General features: G+C 38.9%; 2 protein-coding genes across 3 annotated transcripts in view; one reads left to right on the top strand and one right to left on the bottom strand.

Moving 5' to 3' along the window:
* Positions 1-11,410: 11,410 nt before the first annotated feature.
* LOC114226599 (thymosin beta-10) lies at positions 11,411-11,874 on the top strand. Its single transcript, XM_028126754.2, has one exon. The coding sequence runs from the start codon at positions 11,483-11,485 to the stop codon at positions 11,615-11,617; it is 135 nt and encodes a 44-aa protein (XP_027982555.1). The 5' UTR covers positions 11,411-11,482; the 3' UTR covers positions 11,618-11,874.
* A 7,626-nt stretch (positions 11,875-19,500) lies between these two features.
* The window catches only part of CCDC81 (coiled-coil domain containing 81), a 49,686-nt gene continuing 42,692 nt past the window's right edge, over positions 19,501-26,494 (bottom strand). For both annotated transcript variants that reach the window (XM_028126807.2, XM_028126806.2), the window contains 2 exons: positions 20,866-20,991; positions 19,501-19,935 (listed from right to left, as the gene is read on the bottom strand). In XM_028126807.2, the coding sequence (XP_027982608.1) occupies positions 19,794-19,935; positions 20,866-20,991 (268 nt within the window). In that variant the 3' untranslated portion in view covers positions 19,501-19,793. The remainder of the gene's footprint in view (positions 19,936-20,865; positions 20,992-26,494) is intronic.

Genomic DNA, 26,494 nt, shown 5'->3' with positions numbered 1-26,494 from the left:
AAGACTCCACCAAAATCTGTTAGAATAAATGAATTCAGTAACATTTTAGGATACAAAATTAATACAGAAATCTGTGGCACTTCTATATACTAATAACAAAATAGAAAGAAATTAAGAAAACAATTCCATTTAAAACTGCACCAAAGAGGGGATACCTGAGTGGCTCAATCAGTTAAGCGTCTGCCTTCACCTCAGGTCATGATCCCAGGGTCCTGCAAGTCCCACATCAGGTTCCTTGCTCTGCAGGGAGCCTGCTTCTCCCTCTCCCTCTGACTGCCACTCCCCCTGCTTGTGCACTCTCTCACAAATAAGTAAATCTTAAAAAAAAAAAAAAAAAAAAAAACTTCACCAAAGAGAATGAAATACCTGGGAATAAACTTAACCAAAGAGGTAAAAGACCTGTACTCTGAAAATCAAAAGACACTGAGGAAAGAAATTGAAGATGACACAAACAAATGGAAAGATATTCCATGCTCATGGACTGGAAGAACAAATATTGTTAAAAGGTCTATACCACCCAAAGCAATCACATTCAATATGATCTGTGTCAAAATATCAACAGCATTTTTCACAAAACTAGAACATATAACATATTAAAATATGTTAACATATTAAAATTTGTATGAAACCACAGAAGTCCCCAAAAAGCCAAAGCAATCTTGAGAAAGAATAACAAAATTAGAGATATCAAAATGCCAGATTTCAAGACATACTACAAAGCCATAACAATCAAAACTATATGGTACTGGCACAAAAATAGACACCTAGATCAATGGAACAGAATAGAGTCCAGAAATAATCCCACACATATATGGTCATGTAATCTATGACAAAAGAGGCAAGAACATGCAATGAGGAAAAGACAGTCTGTTCAATAAATGGTGCTGAGAAAACTGGACAGCTACATGCAAAAGAATGAAATTGGACCACTTTCTTACATCTTATACAAATATTAACTCAAAATGGATTAAATACCTAACTGTGAGACCTGAAACCTAAAAGTCCTATAAGAAAACATAGGTAGTAGTCTCTTTGACATCAGCCTTAGCAACATTTTTCTAGATATGTCTCCTCAAGCAAGGAAAACAAAAGCAGAAATAAACTATTGGGAGTATACCAAAATAAAAAGCTTTTGTACAGTGAAGAAAACCATCAACAAAATGAAAAGACAACCTACTGAATGGGAGAAGATATTTGCAAATGATGTATCCTATAAGGGGTTAATATCCAAAATATATAAAGAACTTACACAACTCAACACCAAAAAAACCCCACAAAGAACCCAATTTAAAAATGGGCAGAGGACCTGAATAGATATTTTTCCAAAGAAGACATACAGATGGCCAACAGACACATGAAGACATGCTGAAATCACTAATCATCAGGGAAATGCAAATCAAAATCACAATAAGGTACCACCTTATACCTGTCAGAATGGCTAGTATCAAAAAGGCAAAAAATAATAAGTTTGGCAAGGATGTGGAGAAAAAGAAACCCTCAAGCACTGTTGGTGGGAATGCAAACTGCTGCAGCCACTGTGGAAAACAGTATGGAGATTCCTCAAAAAATTAAAAATAGAAATATCATATGATCCAATAATTCCACTTTTGGGTATTTACCCAAAGAAAAGGAAAACACTAATTCAAAAAGATATATGCTCCTGTGTGCTTACTGTAGCATTATTTACAATAGCCAAGATATGGAAGCAATCTAAGTGTCCAATGACAGACGAATGGATAAGGAAGAAGTGGTATATATATGCAATGGGGTATTACTCAGCCATAAAAAGAATAAGATCTTGTCATTTGTGATAACATGGATGGACCTAGAGGGTATCATGCTAAGTGACTTAAGTCGGAGAATGACAAACATCATGTGATTTCACCTATGTGTGGAATCTAAAAAACAAAACTAATGAACAAACAAAAAAGACTTAAATACAAAGAACTGGTGGTTGCCAGAGTGGGTGGGGGAACGGGTGAAATAGATAAACTTCCAGTTGTGGAATAAATAAGTCATGAAGATGAGATGCACAGCATAGGAAATATAGTATGGTGACCACACTTACCACTTTGAGCACTAAGTAACATATAGAAATGTTGAATCAATATGTTGTACATCTGAAACTAATATAACAAATGTATGTAACAATATAAAAATGTATGTTAATTATATTTTGTTTTTTAAAAAAGGCAGAAACAGACCCATAAATACAGAGAATAAACTGGTGCTTGCCAGAGGGGAAGGGACTGGTGGGATGGGCAAAATGGGTGAAGGGGAGTGAGAGGTACAGGCTCCCACTCATTCCAGTTACAGAATGAGTAAGTCACAGGGATGAAAGTTTCAGCATAGGGAATACAGTCAAATAGCATTGTGTGCTGACAGACGGTAGCTAAGTTTGTGGTGAGCTACATAACATACAGAGTTGTCAAATCACTGTGTTGTATACCTGAAACCAGTGTAACTGTGTGTCAACTAAACTTCAAGAAAAATAAAATAAAATGTCTAGGCTCTGTTTCCTGGCCTATGCATGGCCCAATACAATAAAGCTCTATTTCTTCCTTCTTTCCTCTTCCTTCCCTCTTCACTCTTTTCTCCCTTTTTCCTTCCTTCATTTCTTCTGTAAGAACTCAGTGCACTAGATGAAGTGGAGCAAGGTAGTTGTCTGCAGGAGGCAGGGATCCAGAGGATACTGGAGTCTAGGGGTGAGTGAGAAGGGCTTTTAAAGAAGGGGGGTTAGTAGTAGCAGCCTGGTACAGACTATCAGAGCCCAAGCAAGGTGGAGAAGTGTTCCATAAGTAGTTATCACAATAAGACATCGAGGATAATGGTAATCCATATTCTGTCAGATAGGAGTTACAAATATAGAAAGGGAGGAAAGTAGAATTAACTCTAGGATTTTGGATTGGAATTGGTTGTATCTGTGTGAACTCTTCATTTTCAATATAGAGAAGAGAGTTATGGAACTACAGATGTATGTACAAGAGGACAAGAGTAGCCTGGAACATCTTGTTATGATAGAAAGTAAGGAAATGTTCAAAGAATGATAAGAATATGACAAAAGGACAGAGAACACAAACCGAGGGAGACTAAAGAGACCTGCCACCTAAAAGTAATGTGGTGTCTCAGATGGGATCTTGAAATAGAAAAAGAACAGTAGGGAAAAACTAGTGTAATTTGAATAAAAAGTGTGAAGTTTAGTTAATGGTAAAATACCAATGTTGGTTCCTCAGTTATGACAAAAGTATCATAGAAATAAAAGATGTAAGCAATGGAGAAACTGGGTGAGAAGCATACAAGGAAGTCTCTAAAACCATGCTAAGATTTTTAAAAATTATTTAAAATAAAACAAAAGCAGAGACGTCAGTTTGAAGAGCCCCACTGGTCATGATTTTTTATATTAACTCATTGAATAAATGAGAAATCCTTAAATCTATACTGGTACAAATAAATAAATATGGAGAAGCCAACACTTTGCCTTATAGTAGAATGCCAACTAATAAATGTAACAGTAATGGTGGAATTAGCAAAATCTGTATTTAGCAATTGTCATCACAATTATTCAGCAAAGAAACATCAACAGATGCTAAAACTAGTAGGTGAAAGTTGATGAGGAATGAGATATTTATTTGCATTCAAAGTACCTACTACAAAAAAAATCATTAAAAAAGATAGTGCTAAACCTTGCAGGCATCACTTAATCAAATGATCAAAATTAACATGACCAGTAATGGGACAAATTGAATTGTAAACCACCTGTTAGGATGATTACAAGGAACACAGATAGCATCCATCTGTGATATTCCTGGAAAAAAAAAAAAATCATTGCTGGAATTTTATGATGAGGAAAAATCAGACAAATCCAAATGGAAAGACTGAAATCTTTAAAGGTGCCAGCCATGAAAGTCAAGTGAAGGCTGAAGACTGTTCTAGGTTGAAGGAGATTAAAGAGATAATGGCAACTAAATCTAACACATGAATGTAGATTTGGATCCTTTTGCTTAAAAGGACACTATTGGGACAACGAAAAAAATCTGATTTGAGTCTTTGAATTATATAATACTAATGAATCAATGTTAATTTTCTGATTTTGGTGATTATATTGTGGTTTTATAGGAGAATATCCCTATTTGTAAGGCACTACATCCTGAATTATTCAGAAGTGATAAGACCTATGTCAGCAACTTGCTCACTCTTAGTTCTGGCTGGGGGTTGGGGGGGTAGGAGGATATTTTTACCATTCTTCAATCTTCTCTGTAAGTTTGAAATAATTTCAAATAGAAATCTATCTTAAGCATTAATTTAAAAGGCCTAGGTCATAGGTAATTAGCTGATGCTTGCTGCTTGGATTCTCGTACTCACTTTGTGTTTGCCTCTGGAGACATTTTTAAAGCTTTACATCTTAAAAAGTTTTTTAAATATTTTAGCTAGCATTGTTAAGTATTCTATAGCTCTCTCCCCCCAAAATTTCAGGTTACGACTGGCATTGTCTACTATGTTCCATTTTCCCCATATTTAGTACTAGCATTCCCTGGGTGTCTCGCTAGACATTACCACCAAGCTAGAGACTTCAGTTCCCAAGTTCCCTTGCAGCATGGTGTGGCCATGTGATTAAATTCTGGCCAATGGGACATGGACAGAAATAATGGTGCCACTTCCAGGTTATACTCCTTTAAAAAATGCAACACTTGTTCCACTGCCCTTTTCTCCCTAGTTGCTAATTGGGAGATGATGAGAAATGGGGCAGGTGCCTTGACCCAGTGGTAGAAACCACAGGAGAACCTAGTAGAGCCACCCTACTCTCTTAGACTATTTACCTCTAGCCTCTTCCTTGAGAGGAAAATACAATTCTGTCTTGATTAAGCCACTGTTATTTGATCTCTGTTAAAGCACTCTCCTAACAAAATTTAGATAAAAGGACCGAAGTACAACCTGATTTGGGGAAAAGGGGAAAGGAGGAAAAATAAAAACTCAAAATTATAGTAACACACTTCCGGTGCTGGCCAAGATGGAGTAAGTCCTCTACAGTATTTCTCTCCAACTGATTCTAACTGAAGAGAACACAAAAAGCAGCAACCTGATGACACTGAAAAGTAAACAATAGCAGAGGGATTGTGTAAGTCAAAACTTGAAGAATGACTAGCATAGTGATGAATTTACCAGTGAATTTATTCCCCTTCTTGCTTTGACCTAACAGCACACCTTTCTAGCCAAAGAACTAGGAAAAAGGCTCCTTGAGGGCTGGGGAGTATGAAGAGAATGCCCTTGTTTTCTCTTTTGTCCCTCCCTGGCATGCCCCAAGGCCAGAAGCATCATGAAGCTGCACAGGGGTGGCAGTGGCAGCAGGAGTGGTGGTGGCATTGCAAGCACCTAGACCCTAAGGGACCCTGTCTTCCTGGCCAGAGAAACCAGGAAAAGGGACTCTTGTGTTCAGAAGAATGAGAGTAATTTCTGTTATTTTACTCTGTCTTGTCCTTCACTGCTTTGCCCCAAGGTCAGCCCATCATGTGGAACTTTGAGAGAACAAAGGGAGCTAAAACTCTGAGAAAAACCCTGGCTGTATAGCCAGAGGACTGGGAATACGGGACTTGAGAATGTGGGGGAAATTCCAATGAGCAGAGAGCTGGAGAAAGAAATCCTCTAATTCTACAGGTGAGTACTACAAGTCTCAGGTTTATGCCCCAGTTGCACCTGTGAAAACACGGGCTTTCAGAATTGAACTGACATCATAACTATTATCTATAGAAAGTGAGATAGAGGGAGGGGAGTTAAGATGGTGAAGGAGTAGGGGACCTGAAGTTTGTCTGTCCCTGGAATTCAGCTAGATAGTTATCAAATCATTCTGAACACCTTTGAAATCAATCAGAGATCTGAGAAAAGAAATGCTGCAATTCTACAAATAGAAAAGCAATTGCTTTTTGGAAGGTAGGAGGTGCAGAGCCTTCAACTGGGGCGATATATCAGAGGATATGGCAGCAGGAGGGAGCCTGTTTAAGGGGACTACTGCAAAGTATTATAAGCAGTGGAGTGCAAAATTGCAACTTTTACAAGTTTACTCCAGTGGGGGACGTCCCTGCCTGAAAGGCGCTCAGGAGGTGAAGAGGGGCGAAATCCCAGGTGGCATAGCGTTGTCTCAGGCTCCCCGGGGTCACAAGCACAGGAGTGCCTGAGTGCGGAAGAGTTTTCAGGCAGGAGAGGGAAACTGGGTGCAGACAGCGAGTCTAAGCCCCGGCTTTCCGCTAAGTGTTGCCATAAATGAGGAACCACTGCACAGTTGGCAACCACTCTCTGAGCAGTGGCCCAGCAAAAGGCAGAAGCCTGGTGGGACGCCCTCTCCCTCCCCCAGGGAGTAACAGTGCAAGTCTGCACCACCTGAGTCCCTAAAATTTGGCGACTTGAAACTCAGTCCAGTACCTAAAATGAAAATGCTCGGTCACAGGCTGAGTGCAGACAGACACCAGGGGGACAAAAGGGATTGACTGCTTTTCTGTGAGGACTCACTAAAGAGTGGAGAGTGCAAACTTACAGTCCTGGGGCTGGAGAGCTGGGCGCCGCCATTTTCATCCTGTCCATCGGTGCTGAAGGCGTTCAGGGAACAAAACAGCACCACATAGTGGAATCCAGAGCCGCTTACACGGAGCTGGGCTCCCTAGTAAGGGAGGCACGTTTCCACAAGTGCAAGGGCACTTGCAAATCAGTTTAACAGGCCCCTCCCCCAGAAGACGGGCACAAACAGCTCACTCACACCAAGTTAACCGGTCACAGAGGGCTGTAAAGCTTCCACTCTTGGGGAAAACGGAATATAGCATTTGTGGGTTGCTTTTTTTTATTTTTAGTCTTTCAAGTTTTTTTCAGCTATTTTATTTTTTCAATTTTTTATTCCTTTTTAATTTTTATTTTTATGTATGTTATATGTTTTTTATTTTTTTATTTTTTGTTATATGTTTTTTAAATTTTGGTTTCCTTTCATTGTATTGTATTGTATTTTGTACATACATATATATCTATATATGTTTTTCTTTCTTATTTTGGGATCTAGTTTCCTTTAACAAACAGACCAAAATACACCCAGGATCTAGTTTATTGTTTTGTCATGTTTTATTTCTGGCTTCATTTTTTCTTATTTAGTTTTGTTCTTGTTTTCTTTTTGTTTGGTTGGTTTGGTTTTTTTCTATGTTGTTGTTGTTGTCTTTTCTCTCTTTCTTCTATTCTTTTCTGGACATAATGATGAGACAGAGAAACTCACCCCAAAAGAAAGAACAGGAGGAAGTACTCACGCCAGAGATTTAATCAATACAGATATAAGTAAGACGTCTGAACTAGAATCTAAAACAATGATTATAAAGATACTACTGGGCTTGTAAAAAGCAGAGAAGACACTAGAGAATCCCTTATTGGAGATATAAAAGAACTAAAATCTAATCAGGTAAAAATTAAAAATGCTCTTACTGAGATGCAGTCACAAATGGAGGCTCTAACAGCAAGGATAAACAAGACAGAAGAGTCAGTGATATAGAAGACACAATGATGAGAAATAAGAAAGCTAAGAAGAAGAGAGAAAGACAACTGCTGGATCACAAAGGGAGACTTCAACAACTCAGTGATTCCATAAAGCGAAATAATATCCAGATAATAGGAATCCCAGAAGATAAAGAGAGAGAGAGGGGCAGAAGGTTTATTTGAACAATTTATAGTTGAAAACTTCCCTAATCTGGGGAAGAAAACAGGCATTCAAGTCCAGGAGGCACAGAGAATGCCCCTCAAAATCAATAAAAATAGATCAACATGTCAACATATAATACTGAAGCTTAAAAATTTCAGAGATATAGAGAAAATCCTGAAAGCAGCTCAGGATAAGAGGTCTTTAACCTACAAGGGTAGAAACATAAGGCTGGCAGCAGACCTGTCCACAGAGACCTGGCAAGCCAGAAAGGACTGGCATGATATATTCAAGATGCTAAATGGGAAAAATATGCAGCCAAGGATACTCTATCCAGCAAGGCTGTCATTCAGAAGAGAAAGAGAGATAAAGAGGACAAACAAAAACTAAAGGAATTTATGAACAGTAAACCAGCCCTGCAGGAAATACTAAAGAGGATCCTTTGAACAAAGAGAGGGCCCAAAAGTAACAAAGATCAGAAAGGAACAGAGACATTCAACAGAAACAGTGATGTTACAGGAAATACAATGGCACTAAATTCATATCTTTCAATAATTATTCTGAATGTATATGGGCTAAATACTCCAATCAAAAGACATAGGGTATCAGATTGGATAAAAAAACAAGACCCATCAATATGCGGTCTATAAGAGACTCATTTTAGACACAAAGACACATCCACATTGAAAGTGAGAGGGTGGAGAACTATTTATCATGCTAATGGACATTAAAAGAAAGCTGGAGTAGCAATCCTTATATCAGACAAACTACATTTTAAACCAAAGACCTTAATAAGAGATGAAGGACACTATATCATATTTAAAGGGTCTATCCAACAAGAAGATCTAACAATTTTAAATATATCTGCCCTTCCTTAGGAGCACCCAAATATATAAGCCAATTAATAACAAAATTAAAGCAACACATTGATAATAATACAATCATAGTAGAGGACTTTAACACCACACTCACAGCAATGGACAGATCATCTAAGTAGAAGATCAACAAGGAAACAAAGGCTCTGAATGACACATTGGACCAGATGGACTTCACAAATATATTCAGAGCATTTCATCCTAAAGCAACAGAATACACATTCTTCTTGAGTGCACATGGAACATTCTCCAGAATGGATCACATCCTGGGTTACAAATCAGGTCTCAACTGGTACAAAAAGATTGAGATTATACCATGCATATTTTCAGGCCACAATGCTTTAAAATTTGAACTTAATCACAGGAAAAAATTTGAAGAAACACAAATACTTGGATGTTAAAGAAGATCCTACTAAAGAATGAATGGGTCAATGAAGAAATTAAAGAAGATTTTTAAAAATACATGGAAACAAATGAAAAGGAAAACAAAACTGTTCAAAACCTTTGGGATGCAGCAAAGGCAGTCCTAAGAGGGAAGTATATAGTGATACAGGCATTTCTCAAGGAACAAGAAAAGTCTCAAATACACAACATAACCTTACACCTAAAGGAGCTGGGAAAAGAACAGCAAATAAAGCCTAAATGCAGCAGGAGAAGAGAAATAATAAAGAGTAGAGCAGAAGTCAATGATATAGAAAATAAAAAAAAAAAAAGTAGAACAGATCAGTGAAACTAGGAGCTGGTTCTTTGAAAGAATTAAAAAGATCAATAAACCTCTATCCAGACTTATCCAAAAGAAAAGAGAAAGGACCCAAATAAATAAAATTATGAATGAAAGAGGAGAGTTCACAACCAACACCAAAGAAATACAAACTTTTATAAGAGAATATTATGAGCAATTATATGCCAACAAATTAGGCAATCTGGAAGAAATGGATGCATTCCTGGAAACTTTTAAACTACCAAAACTGAAACAGGAAGAAATAGAAAACCTGAACAGACCCATAACCAGCAATGAAATTGAAGCAGTAATCAAAACTCTCCTGACAAACAAGAGTCCAGGACCAGATAGCTTCCCAGCGGGATTCTACCAAACATGTAAAGAAGAATTGATACCTATTCTGAAACTGTTTAAAAAAATAGAAATGGAAGGAAAACTTCCAAACTCTTTCTATGATGCCAGCATTACCTTGTTCCCAAAACCAAAGACCCCACCTAAAAAGAGAATTGCAGACCAAAATCCTTGAGGAACATGGATGCCAAAATTCTCACCAAGATACTAGCCAATAGGATCCAACAATACATCAAACGGATTATTCACCACAACCAAGTGGGGTTTTTCCTGGGCTGCAAGTGTGGTTCCACATCACAAATCAATCAATGTGATACACCACATTAATAAAGGAAAGGACAAGAACCACATGATCTTCTCAATAGACGCAGAAAAAGCATTTGACAAAATACAGCATCCTTTCTTGATAAAAACTCTTTACAGTAGAGATAGAAGGAACATACCTCAATATCTTAAAAGCCATATATGAAAAATGCACAGGGAATATCATCCTCATTGGAGAAAAAATGAGGACTTTTCCCCTAAGGACAGGAACATGGCAGGGATGTCCACTCTCACCACTGCTGTTCAACATAGTACTGGAAGTCCTAGCCTCAGCAGTCAGACAACAAAAAGAAATAAAAGGAATCTGAATCAACAAAGAAGTCAAACTTTCACTCTTCACAAACAACATGATACTCTATGTAGAAAACCCAAAGGACTCTACCCAAAATTGCTAGAACTGATACAGGAATTCAGCAAAGTGACAGGATATAAAATCAATGCACTGAAGTCACTTGCATTTCTATACACCAACAATGAAGCAGAAGAAAGAGAAATCAAGGAATCAATCCAATTTACAATTGCACCTGAAACCATAAGATACCTAGGAATAAACCTAACCAAAGAGGCAAAGGATCTGTACTCTGAAAACTATAGAACACTTATGAAAGAACTTGAAGAAAACACAAAGAAATGGAAAAACCTTCCATGCTCATGGATTGGAAGAACAAATATTGTTAAAATGTCTATGCCACTCAAAGCAATCTACACATTCAATGCAATTCCTATCAAAACACCATCAGCACTTTTCACAGAGCTGGAACAAACAATCCTAAAATTTGTATGGAACCAGAAAAGACCCTGAATAGCCAGAGGAATGTTGAAAAAGAAAACCAAAGCTGGTGGCATCACAATTCCAGACTTCAAAGTTGTAATCATCAAGACAGTATGGTACTGGCACAAAAATAGACACATAGATCAATAGAACAGAACAGAGAACCCAGAAATGGACCCCCAACTGTATGGTCAACTAATCTTCGACAAAGCAGGAAAGAATATCCAATGGAAAAAAAGACAGTCTTTTCAATAAATGGTGCTGGGAAAATTGGACAGTCACATGTAGAAGAATGAAACTGGACCTTTTTCTTATACCATACACAAAAATAAACTCAAAATAAAAGAAAGATCTAAATGTGAGACAGGAATTCATCAAAATCCTAGAGGAAAACACAGGCAGCAACCTCTTTGACCTTGGCCACAGCAACTTCTTGCTACACACATCTCCAAAGGCAAGGGAAACAAAAGTGAAAATGAACTACTGGGACTTTATCAAGATAAAAAGCTTTTGAACAACAAAGGACACAGTTGACAAACAAAAAGGCAACGTAGGAATGGGAAAAGATATTTGCAAATGTCTTATCAGATAACAGGGTAATATCCAAAATCTATAAAGAACTTGTCAAACTCAACACCCCCCCAAAAAAAACAAAAACAAAAACAAAAACAAAAAAGTCCAGTCAAGAAATAGGCAGAAGAGGTCTCTTGCTGCAGCGACGCGAGTGGGAGCACCAGGCGCCTGGCTCGGAGCGGAACTCCACGGATCGCTTTAAGAAAATGGCAGACAAGCCGGACATGGGGGAAATCGCCAGCTTCGATAAGGCCAAGCTGAAGAAAACGGAGACGCAGGAGAAGAACACCCTGCCGACCAAAGAGACCATTGAGCAGGAGAAGCGGAGTGAAATTTCCTAAGAACCTAGAGGATTCCCCACCCCCGTCATCTTCGAGACACCCCAGTCGTGATGTGGAGGAAGAAGAGCCACCTGCAAGATGGACACGAGCGACAAGCTGCACTGTGAACCCGGGCACTCCGTGCCGACGCCACCGGCCTGCGGGTCTCTGAGGGGATCCCCCCCAATCGGACTGCCAAATTCTCCGGTTTGCCCTGGGATATTATAGCAAATTATTTGTATGTTTAATGAAAATAAAACACACCTCGTGGCAAAAAAAAAAAAGAAATAGGCAGAAGACATGAACAGACATTTCTCTGAAAAAGGTATACAAATGGCCAACAGACACATGAAAAAATGCTGAACATCAATTGGCATCAGGGAAATGCAAATCAAAATCACAATAGGATACCACCTCACACCAGTCAGAATAGCTAAAATTAACAACTCGGGAAACAACAGATGTTGGTGAGGATGCAGAAACAGGGGAACCCTCTTACACTGTTGGGAATGCAAACTGGTGCAGCCACTCTAAAAACAGTATGGAGGTTCCTCAAGAAGTTAAAAATAGAGCTACCCTATGACCCAGCAATTGCACTACTAGGTATTTATCCAAAGGATACAAACATAGTGAATGGAAGAGGCACATGCACACCAATGTTTATAGCAGCAATGTCCATAATAGCCAAACTATGGAAAGAGCTCAGATGACCATTGACAGATGAATGGATAATGGAGATGTGATACATATAAACAATAGAATATTACTCAGCCATCCAAAAGAATGAAATCTTGCCATTTGCAATGACATGAATGGAACTAGAGGGTATTATGCTAAGTGAAATAAGTCAGTCAGAGAAAAACAAATACCATATAATTTCACTCATATGTAGAATTTAAGAAACAAAACAGATGAACATAGGGGAAGGGAAGGAAAAATAAAACAAGATGAAAATTGAGAGGGAGGCAAACCATAAGAGACGTTGAACTCCAGGAAACAAACTGAGGGTTGCTGGAGGGGAGTGGGGTGGGGTGGGGGAAGGGATAATTGGGTGATGCGCATTAAGGTAGGCACTTGATATAATGAGCACTGGGTGTTATATGCAACTGATGAATCACCAAATTCTACCTCTGAAACTAAAATAAAAAGAAGAAGAAGAAAGAAAGAAAAAAGTGAGATAGAACTTGATCTTGAACTTCAAGATTTTGCTTGCTCAAAAAAAAAATCAAAATCAAAATTTTCCTAAGGATTTTAAGAGGAAGCAGTGTTTCAAAACATAATATTCAAAATGTCCAAGATACAATGCAAAATTATTCAACACACAAAGAACCAAGAAAATGTAACTTCTTTACAAGGAAAAAGATAACAAATGCCAACCCAGAATCACCTCAATATTGGAATTCTCAGATGAAGACCTTAAAGCAGATATAACCATAATCCATGAGATTAAAGTAAACACTATGAAATGAATGAAAAGATAGATGTTCACAGGAGAGAAATAGAAACTATTTAAAAAAGGAAATTTTGTAACTGAAAAAATATAATGCAAAATTCATTAGGTTCAACAACAGAACATAGACAATGGAGGAAAGAATCCGTGAATTTGAAGACAAATTAACACAAATTATCCTATCTGAAAAACAGAGAAAAAAGTGAAAATAATAATGAATAAAGCCTTCAAGACCTGTGGGAATATATCAATAGGTTTAACATGCATTTCATTGGATTCTCAAAAGGAGAGAAGTGCAGAACAAAGATGTGAATAATGGACAAAACCTTCCCAAATTTCATAAAATACAAAATTTTAAAATTCAAGAAATTCAATAAACACCAAACATAGTAAACCTCACAGACCACACCAAAGATATATCATAATCAAACTACTGAAAACCAAAAATAAAGAAATCTTGAAACAGCCAGATAAAGACACATTACATATAGAGGGACAATGATTCAAAAGGCTGAATTTTTTTATTAACATATAAGGTATTATTTGTTTCAGAGGTACAGGTCTGTGATTCATCAGTCTTAACACAATACACAGCATTCACCACAACACATACTCTCCCCAGTGTCAATCACCCAGCCACTCCATCCTTCCCATCCCCCTCCACTCCAGCAACCCTCAGTTTGTTTCCTGAGATTAAGAGTCTCTTATGGTTTGTCTCCCTCTCTGGTTTCCTCTTGTTTCATGTTTTCCTCTCTTCCCCTATGATCCTCTGCCCTATTTCTCAAATTCCACATATCAGTGAGATCCTTTGATAATTGTCTTTCTCTGATTGACTTATTTTGCTTAGCATAATACCCTCTGGTTCCATCCATGTTGTTGCAAATGGCAAGATTTCATTTTTAGATGGCTGAATAATATTCCATTGTATATATATACCACATCTTCTTTATCCATTCATTTGTCAAAGGACACCTGGGCTCTTTCCATAGTTTGGCTATTGTGGACATTGCTGCTATAAACATTGGGGTGCAGGTGCCCCTTCAGATCACTACATTTGTATCTTTGGGATAATTACCCAGTAGTACAATTGCTGGGTTGTAGGTAACTGTATTTTCAACTTTTTGAGGAACCTCCATATTGCTTTCCAGAGTGGCTGCACCGGCTTGCATTCCCACCAACAGTGTAGGAGGGTTCCCTTTTCTCCACATCCTCACCAACATCTGTCATTTCCTAACTTGTTAATTTTCACCATTCTGACTGGTGTGAGGTGGTATCTCATTGTGGGTTTGATTTGTATTTCCCTGATGCCAAGTGATGTTGAACGCTTTGTCATGTGTCTGTTGGCCATTTGGATGCCTTCTTTCAAAAGGCTGAATTTTTCATCAGAAATGATGGAACCAGAAACAGTAGAATAAAGTCCATTCAAAATGCTATTTCCAGCAAAAATGCCCTTCAGGTGTAATAGCAAAATAAAGACACTCTCAGATGAATGAAGACTAAAATATACTGTTGTAGACTGAAGTGTAACTCCTCAAAATTTGTATGTTGAAGTCTTAACATCCAGTGCTTCAGAATGTGACTATTTTAGGGCACCTGGGCGGCTCAGTTGGTTAAGCGACTGCCTTCGGCTCAGGTCATGATCCTGGAGTCCCAGGATCGAGTCCTGCATCAGGCTCACTGCTCAGCAGGGAGTCTGCTTCTCCCTCTAATCCTCCCCCCTCTCATGTGCTCTCTCTCTCTCACTCTCTTTCTCAAATAAATAAATAAAATCTTTATAAAAAAAGAATGGGACTATTTTAGACATAAGGCCTTTAAAGAGGTTAAGTTAAATTAAGTTAAAATGAGGGCAGTAGAGTGGGCCCTAATCCAGTAGAACTGATGTACTCATAAGAGGCAAAAATTAGGACACAAGATACAAATTCAAAGGCAAGCAAAAGATAGAAAATAATAAAGAGTAGAAATTAATCACGTTGAGAAGAAAAAGAAGGTAGGGTAGGGGCACCTGGGTAGTTCAGTTGGTTAAGCGACTGCCTTCGGCTCAGGTCATGATCCTGGGGTCCCAGGATCAAGTCCCACATCAGGCTCCCTGCTCAGCAGGGAGTCTGCTTCTCCCTCTGACCCTCCCCCCTCTCATGCTCTCTCTCTCATTTTCTCTCTCTCATATAAATAAAATCTTAAAAAAAAATGAGGGTAAATTAATGGAACCAAAAGCTGGTTCTTTGAAAGACTAATATATATTTTTTAAAAGTTCTAGCCAGACTGACCAAGAAAAAAAAAAACAAAAATGAATCCTTATATTGAGAATCAAAGAGGGGATTTCACTACAGACTCCACAGACATTAAAAGGATAAGGGAACACTACTAACAACTGTATGCCCATAAATTCAACAACAGCTGAGAGTCCATGATGCAACCTACCAAAATTGAATTCATCATTTAAACCCTCCCAGCAAAGAAGACTCCAGGCGTGGATGGCTTCATTACTCAATTCAACCAAGTATGTAAGAAAGAAATAATACCAATTATATACAGTATCTTTCAGAAGATAGAAGAAAAGGGAACATTTCTCCCCTCTTTTTATGAGGTCATCATTACCCTGATATCAAAACTTAAGACTCTACAAAATGCAAAAACCAAAACAACATTACAAAATAGGATTAGAACATTACAAAAAAAAAAAAAACCACATAATAAGCTTTTAACACATGAATTGTAAAATATCCTTCCTTCTCCCCCTCCTATCCTTCCATAATCCTGCAAAACCACACCCAACCAAACCCCTAAGAAAGCCCTCAGACACAGTTATACAGCCTTGACCCAAGGGAAAAATGCCAGTAGCTGCAAGTGTCTTACTACATGCCCTCTGATGCAGGGCTTGATGCACGGAGTGGAATTTGGGCTGAATTTTAGATCCCATTCACCCTGTGGTAGGCTGAATAATGGTCCCCCTAAACACCCATATCCTAACCCCTGGAACATGTGCATGTCACCTCCTATGACAAATAGGATTCTGCAAATGTGATTAAGGATCTTGAGATGGGGAAGTTATCCTGTAGTATCAGGTGAGCCCTAAAGGTAATCAAAACTGTGTTGATAAGAGACAGGCAGGGGGAGATTTGACTAAAGGAGAAGTGAAGGCAGTGTAACAACAGAAGCAGAAAGAGATTTGGAGATGCTACACTGCTAGCTTTGAGGATGGAGGAAGGGCCATGAGTTAAGGAATGTAAAGAAGGGCTCTAGAAGCTAGAAAAGGCAAGGCAAAGGATTCTCCTCTCAGAACTTCTGAGAAACCAGGCTTGCCAACACTTTGACTAGCCCAATGAGACTGATTGCAGATTTCTGACCTCTAGAGCTGTAAGAGAATAAATTTATATTGTTTTAAGCAACTAGGTTTGTGGTAATCTGTTACAGCAGCAACGGAAAACCGGGAACTGGGCACTTAAGTACACAGCCCAATCTGCACGGCTATTCAAGATGGCCTGCATATTGTCCACTGCTTCTTCTTCTATCCACAGACTAGTAAATTAAGACAGAGGCAGCAACTAGTAAGCAATTCTTCTTTCTTAAATTTCTAAGGCCTCCCCCAGCCTGACGTCTAGGCATGGGGGCATATGTTTTGACTCGTTCTATCTCTAGCTCCTTTCTCTCTGGTCCTCAAATGCACTGGAAATAGAAGTTCTGGGACTAAGCTTTTGTTTTTGGAGGGGGGCTGGCAAATAGCTACCCGCTTTTCTTGGGGTGCCTCAGAAGAAGGAAGTTGGCTTATGATGACAAGATAGGGCCTACACATTCCTCAGTCTCCTGGCTGAAGGCCATTGTAATACCATCTTAACCACTAATGAATTCCAGCATACTACACATTACTATGAGAGCACAGTGGAAGGAAGGATTATATTAAAAGTGTGTTTATCAGACTGATTATGATCTATTTACATTAGTGGATTTTTAAATCAATTTTGTTCAGTCTAATCAGAATTTCTAATGAAATAAAATAGAAATTATCAGAATGTATTGCAGATGGATGGGTAAGCATAGCTCTATAAAACCTTAGTCTCAATTATACACACGAGCACGAGTTCTGTGTTGCAATATGAAATATATTTCTTTTACTAAGTCTTAGTCAGAGGGTTTGAAAAATATTGGAATATGAACTTTCAAATAGCTATCCCAACTCTCATCTCACTGTTCTTATGAAGAGTCAAAGAGAAAGACAAAAATGGACATAGTTCTCTAAAACTGAAAGGGCATTTTCAATAAAGTCCTCACTTAACTCACTTTTGATAGCTTGAACTTGTAATGATACTGAAGGAAAGCTATTCAGAGCAAGAATTCTTAACTTATGTCCAGGTGGTCTAGGAAACCTCTGATTGTATGCAAAATGTTGTAGATGAAAATGGACATATTTTTAGGAAAAGGTCCACATTTTATATAAGATACCCAAAAGAGTCCACAAACTTTTGATACATTAATCTTGTCTGGCAGTGCCATAATTCTGGGAATGGCAGAACTTGATGATAGTAATTCAAATTGATTTAGGAAAAGACATTCTGATTGAGTCAGGCCTAATAACAGGGTTGGACTAATACAAGATGAGCGGTTGATATCAGTAAAGAAGATACCAGATTATGAAGACTTTTTCTAAAAAGAGACTGTCCTTTATTATATAAAATCAGTTGTGTTAATGATGGGCTATAATACAGGTTGATTCTTAAAATGGTTGATAGAAAAACATATTTGGTTTCATAACATAACTCATATAACCACGTCTCCATCTTTGTCTTGATAGGCAGGAACATAGGGCCTTGTCATCTCTTGCCATGACCTCTTGTCACTCCTCACCTAGCTATTTCCTATTTATCCTTACAAATTCATTTTAGGCCTCATCTCCTACAAAAGAGTTCCCTCTCCGTGCCAGGCTCAACTAACACAAGAGCTCCACCTTGCTCTTCCATAGCAACCAATGCACAGCACTATTAGGTACTTACCTTGTTACATGGAGATTGTCTAAGTCACATCCCATCTCTGCACCGCACGGTAAGTGCTCTGAAGGCAGACAGGGACTGATGAATCTTAATCTCCGGGTCACCAAAAATTAGCTGGGTGCTTGGCACACAGTAAGAATCAGTACTCGCTACCAATGACAACAAATTATAAGTTCAGTTCCTACAGCATAAACTTATCAAAATTGGCTAAAGTCTTTTTTTCTTTAACAACGCAGTATATATATTTTAAAATATATTAATACAACACTATTATAGTAATTTGTTAGATATTTGAGACAGAGAAGTACTCCAAGGGTGTAGCAGGTATGGACTTCAGGCAAGTCAGGCAAGTACGGGGGAAAGGCTATGGTTGTAAATATTGATTGGTGATGACTGGTCCGGCACGCAGTGATCTTCTGAGAAAACGGAAGTGGCAATGTAGGAAGCTTGTGAGGAGAGTTTCCAGACAATTCCAGCATATTTATTTCCATAGAAAAAGACAACATTAGCAACAAAATTTGCTTAACATCAATTTGACTAAATACCTTCCCCTTAACAATTCAGGGCTCCAAACATTCTTATTTTGTATCTGTGGTATAAACGATGTTTTGGATGTCTCACCACATATACTTTCCCCCATTTTCTAAGAAAGATGTGGCAGACAGAAAGTGAATAGTCTAAGAGACTGTATTCCTAGCTTTTGTATTTCAGAAATCTAGACTTCACTTGGCTTTGTTCATTGGTTTACCTGAGGTGGAAGGACAGGGCAGATGGAGCAAAGGTAAAGGATGAAGATAAATGAGTGAGGTTTTTGGGTTAGAATACCCCTGCCTTAAATGAACATTGGTCCTTTAGCAGGAACTTATTCCTTTTCCTCAGCACATGCAGCTTAAATATGAATGCTGGTGAAGCAATGAGAGAAGACAGCGGCACCTGGCAAGTCAGCCAGACTCCCCTCACAGCATACACTTAGCCCAACATAAACCTATAATGGAATGGTTAACTGGAAGGGCACCAAGCTGGGGGGCTCTGTCAGTTAAGCATCTGCCTTCGGCTCAGGTCAGGATCCAGCCCCACATTGTCATCAGGCTCCCTGCTCAGCGGGAGAGAGCTCCCTCTTTCTCTGCCCCTCTACCCCTACCCGGCCCCCATCCCCACCCCTGCTCATACTCTCTCTCAAATAAATAAATTCTTTAAAAAAAGAAAGAAGGGCACCAAGGGAGTGTGATCCCCTGAGGTCCCAACAAAGTCCCAGGTGTGTCTTCAACTAGAAAACTCAGAAAGCATTGCTCTGACCACTTGTGGCAAATAACCTGATTTACCTCTGGAATGATCCATCTCTGGAATGTTCACATAGACAGTTCTCTGGGGAGAGATAGCAAAATTTACCATGATGCATAGTCAGGTATGTAGAAAATATTTATTAGGACACTGTTCATTACAGATGAAGAAAAGACAAAGTTTCTTACACAACATCACGGAGTAGCAGGGCTGGGTCAGCAGCACCTCAGGAGCCAGAATGAGGCTGGGTCCCCCATTCCCAGCCCCCAGTGGCAGCAGGGTTCTGTGGGGACAGGAGGAAGACAGGGGAGACCCTGCCTGCGTGAATGCATTAAGAGGTGAAAAAGCAATCCTCTCCCGAAAGCACCAAAACAGTGCAATAACTTTTTCCCTCTAAAGTAAAAATAGGTAGTTTCACCATCATACCTAAACATTGAAACGATACAAATTTTCCCCAGGAAACCACGAATCCAAACTTTGGGTTTTATACAAACAACCGGGAGCCATGCAGGTACTTGTTGAGTGGCCACAGGTTGCTCTCACCCACACTGGAGGTGCGCCTCTGGCACTGCTTGCAGCGCCGATACTTCTCACACTGGTCCAGAAGGAAGAGCTTGTCTGATGCCCTGCGGAAAGGGGAAGCCGAGCAGTCATCATCAGGCGCTCCCTGAGGCCATGCCAGGGGCTGAGTTTAGAGACCAGCACAGTAGAAGAGACGGAAAGAGAAGTCACACCTGCTCCCTGCCCCCCAGGTGCTCACCACCCACCTGTGACGGCCCACCTGCCGTCCCCCCCACACACACTGCTTCCCACAGCTCAAGCCAGCGGGGCATCTCCTGCTTCCAAACCTCTCTTTATTTGATCACAAAAACTCCTCTGTTAGCTTAAGTCAGGCAGGTGTCTGCTTTCTTCATCTTACAAATGAAAAAAGTAAGACAAAAAGATGAGCCGCCTCTCCAAAGTTAGTGTTAATTCTCAAAGCCATGACTAGATTCCCTAACGCTAGATTGTTGATCGATAGCTGGGGGCAGGGGGCACGGATCTAATACATGTCAGGAAGATGTTCTTGGTTGGTTCCATCGCGGGCACCTCAGTTTCCCAGTTGCCGATCTTACACACAACCCCCTGACTCTGCTCTTAAATGACCATTCTGTCAGCCTTGGATGTGTTCAGATGGAAAGTCCCTCTCCCTATTTCCAACTAGTTATTTCCAAGAAGTCCTACCTCCCCCCTACTCCCACCCCACGCCTCCCTACCCTCCACAAAACGACAATAAAGCTAGCCTACACAGAGGCAAACATTGGGCAGAGATGGCAAGTATGTAACATACAGCACGGCATTCTCCAATCCCATCCTCGTAACAGTCTTCTAATACATCACACAGTAGCTCCTACTGAACCCAGAATTCTCTTCTCCACCAGAGGTGCTAGGCAGCTACAACCAAAGACCTGAAGTTGGCCCTGGAAACCTGTCTGCCATGCCAGGATTTCAGGAAAGTCCACGAGGAGCAGAGGGAGTTTCTCTGCAAAGCCCTGGAGGTTCCAATCGGGAATTACCGCTCAAAAGCCTTCTCCTCCAGGTCCCGCTGCCTCTTCATTGCAGCACTGCTTTCCCAGTCTTCCTGCAAGCTCTGGTTGATTCTGTTCACCCGCTCGAGCTCAGCGTTTCTGTCCGCTGAGTGCCTGGAGAGAAGAGCATGATCTACTTCTGTTCACAATACAGGAAATGGCAGGCACCGACCTTGGGAGCCCCATTCCCATCATGGTAGATTAAACAGAAACATTCTGGTTTTGTTCACTACTCTTTGAAATATACTAAAAGGCATGAACACTGAACAAAGAAAAACACTAAAAACATTATAGCTCTCAAATAGTTTATGGGTCTAGGACCTTTCATCTTCAATCCAGGTTTAAATTAGCAGAATTGAAACCTTTTTCCAGTTAACAAATGCAGCCTTTAAAGCCATTAATTTCCTTTGAGGCTAATTTAACTAAACTGAAGAATCATCTCAAATGGATTTCCTATACTTTAGGTTTCTTTCCTTTTATTCCAGTCTCTCAGCTGTCAGTAATCAGCCCACGAGTTGCTACAGGCATGGTACAAGGCAAAGTAGACAGGAATACAAATGAATGGCTAGAGAGGGGGAAAGAAACAGAAGTGACTGGCAAAGGAAAATGAAATCAAGAAAATACTTAACATTGTGAGGAACATAAAAAAGAGAGAGAGAGAGACTGTTTGGTGAAGGTCATGATATCAAAGAAGTGATTGTAGTGTCTCTCTCTTCAAGTACCATGCCCCAGAATTCCCAATGGTAGGTGTCTCTATTACTGGTCTCCAGATGCTCAGCCACTGCTGTTGTGAATCACCTTAAACCTGGTTCAAATTATTTATATGTGTCTATTTCTTGCCAGACTGAAACTCTTACCTTCAGTTCTCATTAAAGTCCAGAAAGGACTTCACTAAATGTGACCATTGATTTAGCCCACTCTGCAGGGCTCTGTGTTATAGGCAGCAACCGCCACTAGGTGTCAGGACGCTCTGATAAAAATCAGCAATGTACTCTGTGCTGGTTCACTTGTCCTAAAAGAACATGGCCACATTTTCCTCTAATGAGCACTGATTCAACAATTCAGCTAGTGTATAGTCATTACAAAGTTTAAATGAAATAATATAGAGAAAGTGCCAGTGCCTATCACAATGGGAGCTCAATGACTGAATTGTACCTGTTACATATCTATCTATCTATCTATATCTCTTATAACCTTTTTTTCCTTTTCATTGTGTTTTTTAATAGTAAAAACCACATAGGGATGCCTGGATGGCTCAGTCCGGTAAGCGCCTGACTTGGGCTCAGGTCATGATCTCAGGGTCCTGAGATCGAGCCCAGTGGCAGGCTCCGTGCACAGCAGGGAGTCTGCTTGTCCCTCTGCAGCTCCCCTCTCCCCCTCCCATACTCTCTCTCTCAAGTAAATAAATAAATAAAATCTAAAAAAAAAAAATAGTAAAAATCACATAACATAAAACTGACCATCTTAAACATTTCTAAGTGTAGAGATACATAGTGTTAAGTATATTTACATTGTTGTGCAACCAATATCTAGAACTCTTTCCATCTTGCAAAACTAAAACTCTATACTCATTAAACAACTCCCCATTCCTCCCTCCCCCTAGCTCCTGGTAGCCACCATTCTACTTTGTTTCCATGAATTTGACCACTCTGAATACCTCACAGAAATGGAATCATACAATATTTGTCTTATTATGACTGGCTTATTTAACTTAGCATAATGTCATCAAGGTTCATCCATGCTGTAGCATGTCATAATTTCCTTCTTTCTGAAAGCTGAGTAATGTTCCATTGTATATGTATAACACATTTTGTTTATTCATCCCTCTGTGACAGCTTCCATTTCTTGGCTACTGAATGCTGTTATGAACATGGGAGGGCAAATATCTCAAGATCCTGCTTTCAACTCCACCAAAAAAAAAAAAAAAAAAAAAAAAAAAAAACCCTACCTGAACTGATCAATGAATTCAGTAAGGTCACAGGATACAAAATCAATGTACAGAAATCTGTTCCATTTCTATACACTAATAATGAAACAGCAGAAAGAGAAATTAAGAAAAGAGTCCCACTGGGGCACCTGGGTGGCTCAGTCAGTTAAGTGTCCCACTCTTGATCTCAGCTCAGGTCTTAATCTCAGTGTCATGAGTTCAAGCCCCATGTTGGGCTCCACAATGGGCATGGAGCCTACTTTAAAAAAAGAAAAAGGAAACAATCCCATTTTCAATTGCACCAAAAAGAATAAAATACCTAGGAATAAACAACGAAGGAGGTGGAAGATCTGTACTATGAAAATTATAAAACATTGATGAAAGAAATTGAACACAAGGGCTCCTGGGTGGCTCAGTTGGTTAAGTGTTTGCCTTCAGCTCAGGTCATGATTTTAGGGTCCTGAGATGGACCCTGCTTAGTGGGGAGCCTGCTTCTCTCTCTCCCTTTGCCCCCTCCAACCATGCCCTCTCTCTCTCTCAAATAAATAAAATCTTTAAAAAAAGAATGAAAGAAATTGAACACAAACAAATGGAAAGATAGTCCATGCTCATGGATTGGAAAAACAAACATTGTTTAAATGTCCATCCTACCCAAATCAATCTACAGATTTAAAAATGCAATGCCTATCAAAATACCAACAGCATTTTTCACAGAACCAGAACAAACAATGCTAAAATTTGTATGGAAACCACAAAAGACTCTGAATGGCCAAAGCAATCTGGAAAAAGAAAAACAAAGCTGGAGATGTCACAATTTTAGACTTCAAATTATATTACAAAGATGTAGTGATCAAAACAGTACGGTACTCGCACAAGCATACACACGTAGATCAGTGAAAAAGAATAGAGAGCCTAGAAATAAACCCATAACTATATGGTCAACTAATCTTTGACAAAGCAGGAAAGAATATCCAATGGGAAAAAGATAGTCTCTTCAACAAATGGTGTTGGGAAAACTGGACAACAAAATGCAGAAGAATGAAACTGGACCACTTTTGTATACCATACACAAAAATAAACTGCAAATGAATTAAAGACCTAAATGTGAGACCTGAAACTGTAAAATTCTAGAGGAGAGCACAGGCAGTAATTCTCTGACATTGGCTATGACATCTTTCTAGATATATCTCCTGAGGCAAGGGAAACAAAAGCAAAATTAAACTATTGGAACTACATCAAAATAAAATATATATAAAGAACTTATACAACTCAACAACAAAAAAAACACAAATAATCCAAATAAAAAAATGTGCAGAAGACATGAACAGACATTTCTCCAAAGAAGACATACAGATGGCCAACAGACACATGAAAAGATGCTCAACATCACTCACCATCAGGGAAATGCAAATCAAAATCACAATGAGATATCACCTCACACCTGTCAGAATGGCTAAAAATCAAAAACACAAGAAACAAGTGTTGGTGAGGAGGTAGATAAAAAGGAACCCTTGTGCACTGTTGGTGGGAATGCAAACTGGTGCAGCCACTGTGGAAAACAGTATGAAGGTTCCTCAAAAATTAAAAATAGAACTACCCTACAATCCAGTAATTGCATTACTGGGTATTTACCCAAAGAAAACAAAAACACTACTTTGAAGGGATATATGCACCCCTGTGTTTACTGCAGTGTTATTACAATAGCCAAATTTACATTTTACACCCCAAGTGTCCATTGATAGATGAATGGATAAAGAAGATGTGGTGTATATATAGAAGATACATCTTCATATGTATATATATATATATATATATATATATATATATATATATATACACACACCCTCACAATGGATATTATTCAGCAATAAAAAAGAATGAAATCATGTCCTTTGTAACAACATGGATGGAGCCAGAGAGTATAATGCTAAGCAAAATAAGCCAGTCAGAGAAAGACAAATACCAGACGATTTCACTCGTATGTGGAATTTAAGAAACAAAACAAATGAACAAAGAGAGGAAGAAAGACAAACCAAAATAAACTAAGAATAGACTCTTAGCTACAGAGAACAGATGGTTACCAGAGGGAGGGAGGTGGGGGATGAGTGAAATAGGTAAAGGGTATCTTGATAAGCACTGAGTAATGCATAGAATCTTGAATCACTACATTGTACACCTGAAACTAATATAACACTGTATGTTAACTACACTGGAATGACAATAAAATAAAGTAAAGTAAGAACTTTTTTAGTTAAAAAAAAAAGATCCTGCTTTCAAATCTTTTGGATATACATATAGAAGTGGAATTAGTGAATCATATGGTAATTCTATTTTTAATTTTTTTGACGAACTGCCATGTTGTTTTCCACAGTGGCTGCACCATTTTACATTCCTACCAACAGTGCACAGGGTTTCTATTTCTCTACATCCTCACCAACACCTATTATTTTCTGCTTTTTGATAGTAGCCATCCTAACCGGTATGAGGTAGTATCTTTCTTTTTTCTTTTCTTCTTTTTTTTTGTTTTTGCTTTTCTTTCTTTTTCCCTTTTACAACATAATTGCATCTTAATGGTTTTGTCTACCAGTGAATAGACAGTTTTCTTCCTTTCTAATTTTTTGAATAGTCTAAAAGAAGTACTTGTTAAATGTGTCATGGCACATGTGGTATAAGAAAAATCTTTAAATATTTTTGATTTAGACATTGCACAGATATTATAATACAAGATAAACGAGAGCACATTTTATCTTTGCACTTGTGAAACCTTATGGCACTGTTCCTCAAACATATGTTTTCTTTTCATAAAGCCCTAGGGGGAAGAAAAGATAGCCATCTTATCTATGTTACAGTGATATATACATCTTAAACAGTAAAAGATGTTCCCCTACATCTGCATAAATGAGTTGCAAGGGGAAGAGTGAACAGTCTGCTAACTGCTTACTTCATTCAGACTGCCATAGACTTGACATTGCAGGATAGATATGTGATTGGAATTAAGTTATTAAATTGTGTGATATAAACCACAGGTACATTTGCAATCTCGCCATCCTACTTTGCTACCTTTATTCACTGGAGTGGAGAATCCCTGTCTCTCAGGTTCAGATAAGCAAAATTAAATAAAACATGAACTACTTCTTTCCTGGAAGAGGCAAAATCTAGTTAAATGCTAAATGGCGTCTATTCCAAACAGGACAAAGGAGGACAGCTGGTGCTGAAGAAGGCTTACTTGCGCACATTGCAGAGTATGGAGGCCATTTGTTAGCCAGGAGCTACCTCATTCTGGTTTTGATGTGCATTTCCCTAATGCTCAGTGATGTTGAGCACCTTCTCAAATGCTTTTTGGCTACTATTGTGTTCTTTGTAAAAGGGGAGTTTTATAAGTCAGTTTAATTTAGATGCCAAGCAAGTAGGAAATTAACTGGGCCTACAGGGGAGGCCACAAGGATTCTCACACGACTGCTGGTGGAAGCAAATTGCCATACATTTTAGAAAGCAACCTGCTGGTATCTGGTAATATTTAAAATGTGCCATACACTTGATCTAGCAGCTCCACTTTTAGGATTTTATCCAACAGAAACAAAAGAACCAGTATAAAGATATATATTAAAAATGTTTAGTGCAAAAATCATTGTAATAGCAAACCATCTGGAAACAAGTGACTCTTGATCAATAGTGCAAAAGTTAAATTAT

Source organism: Eumetopias jubatus, unplaced genomic scaffold (assembly GCF_037043125.1).
Source record: "Eumetopias jubatus isolate StellerSeaLion01/CBP00866 unplaced genomic scaffold, mEumJub1_p1.0 scaffold_13, whole genome shotgun sequence".
NCBI lineage: Eukaryota > Metazoa > Chordata > Mammalia > Carnivora > Otariidae > Eumetopias > Eumetopias jubatus.
This window is presented reverse-complemented; position numbering and strand designations above follow the sequence as displayed.

Excerpts from the sequence above, each read along its gene's own strand:
- LOC114226599 (XM_028126754.2), top strand. The coding sequence starts at position 11,483 with ATGGCAGACAAGCCGGACATGGGGGAAATCGCCAGCTTCGATAAGGCC.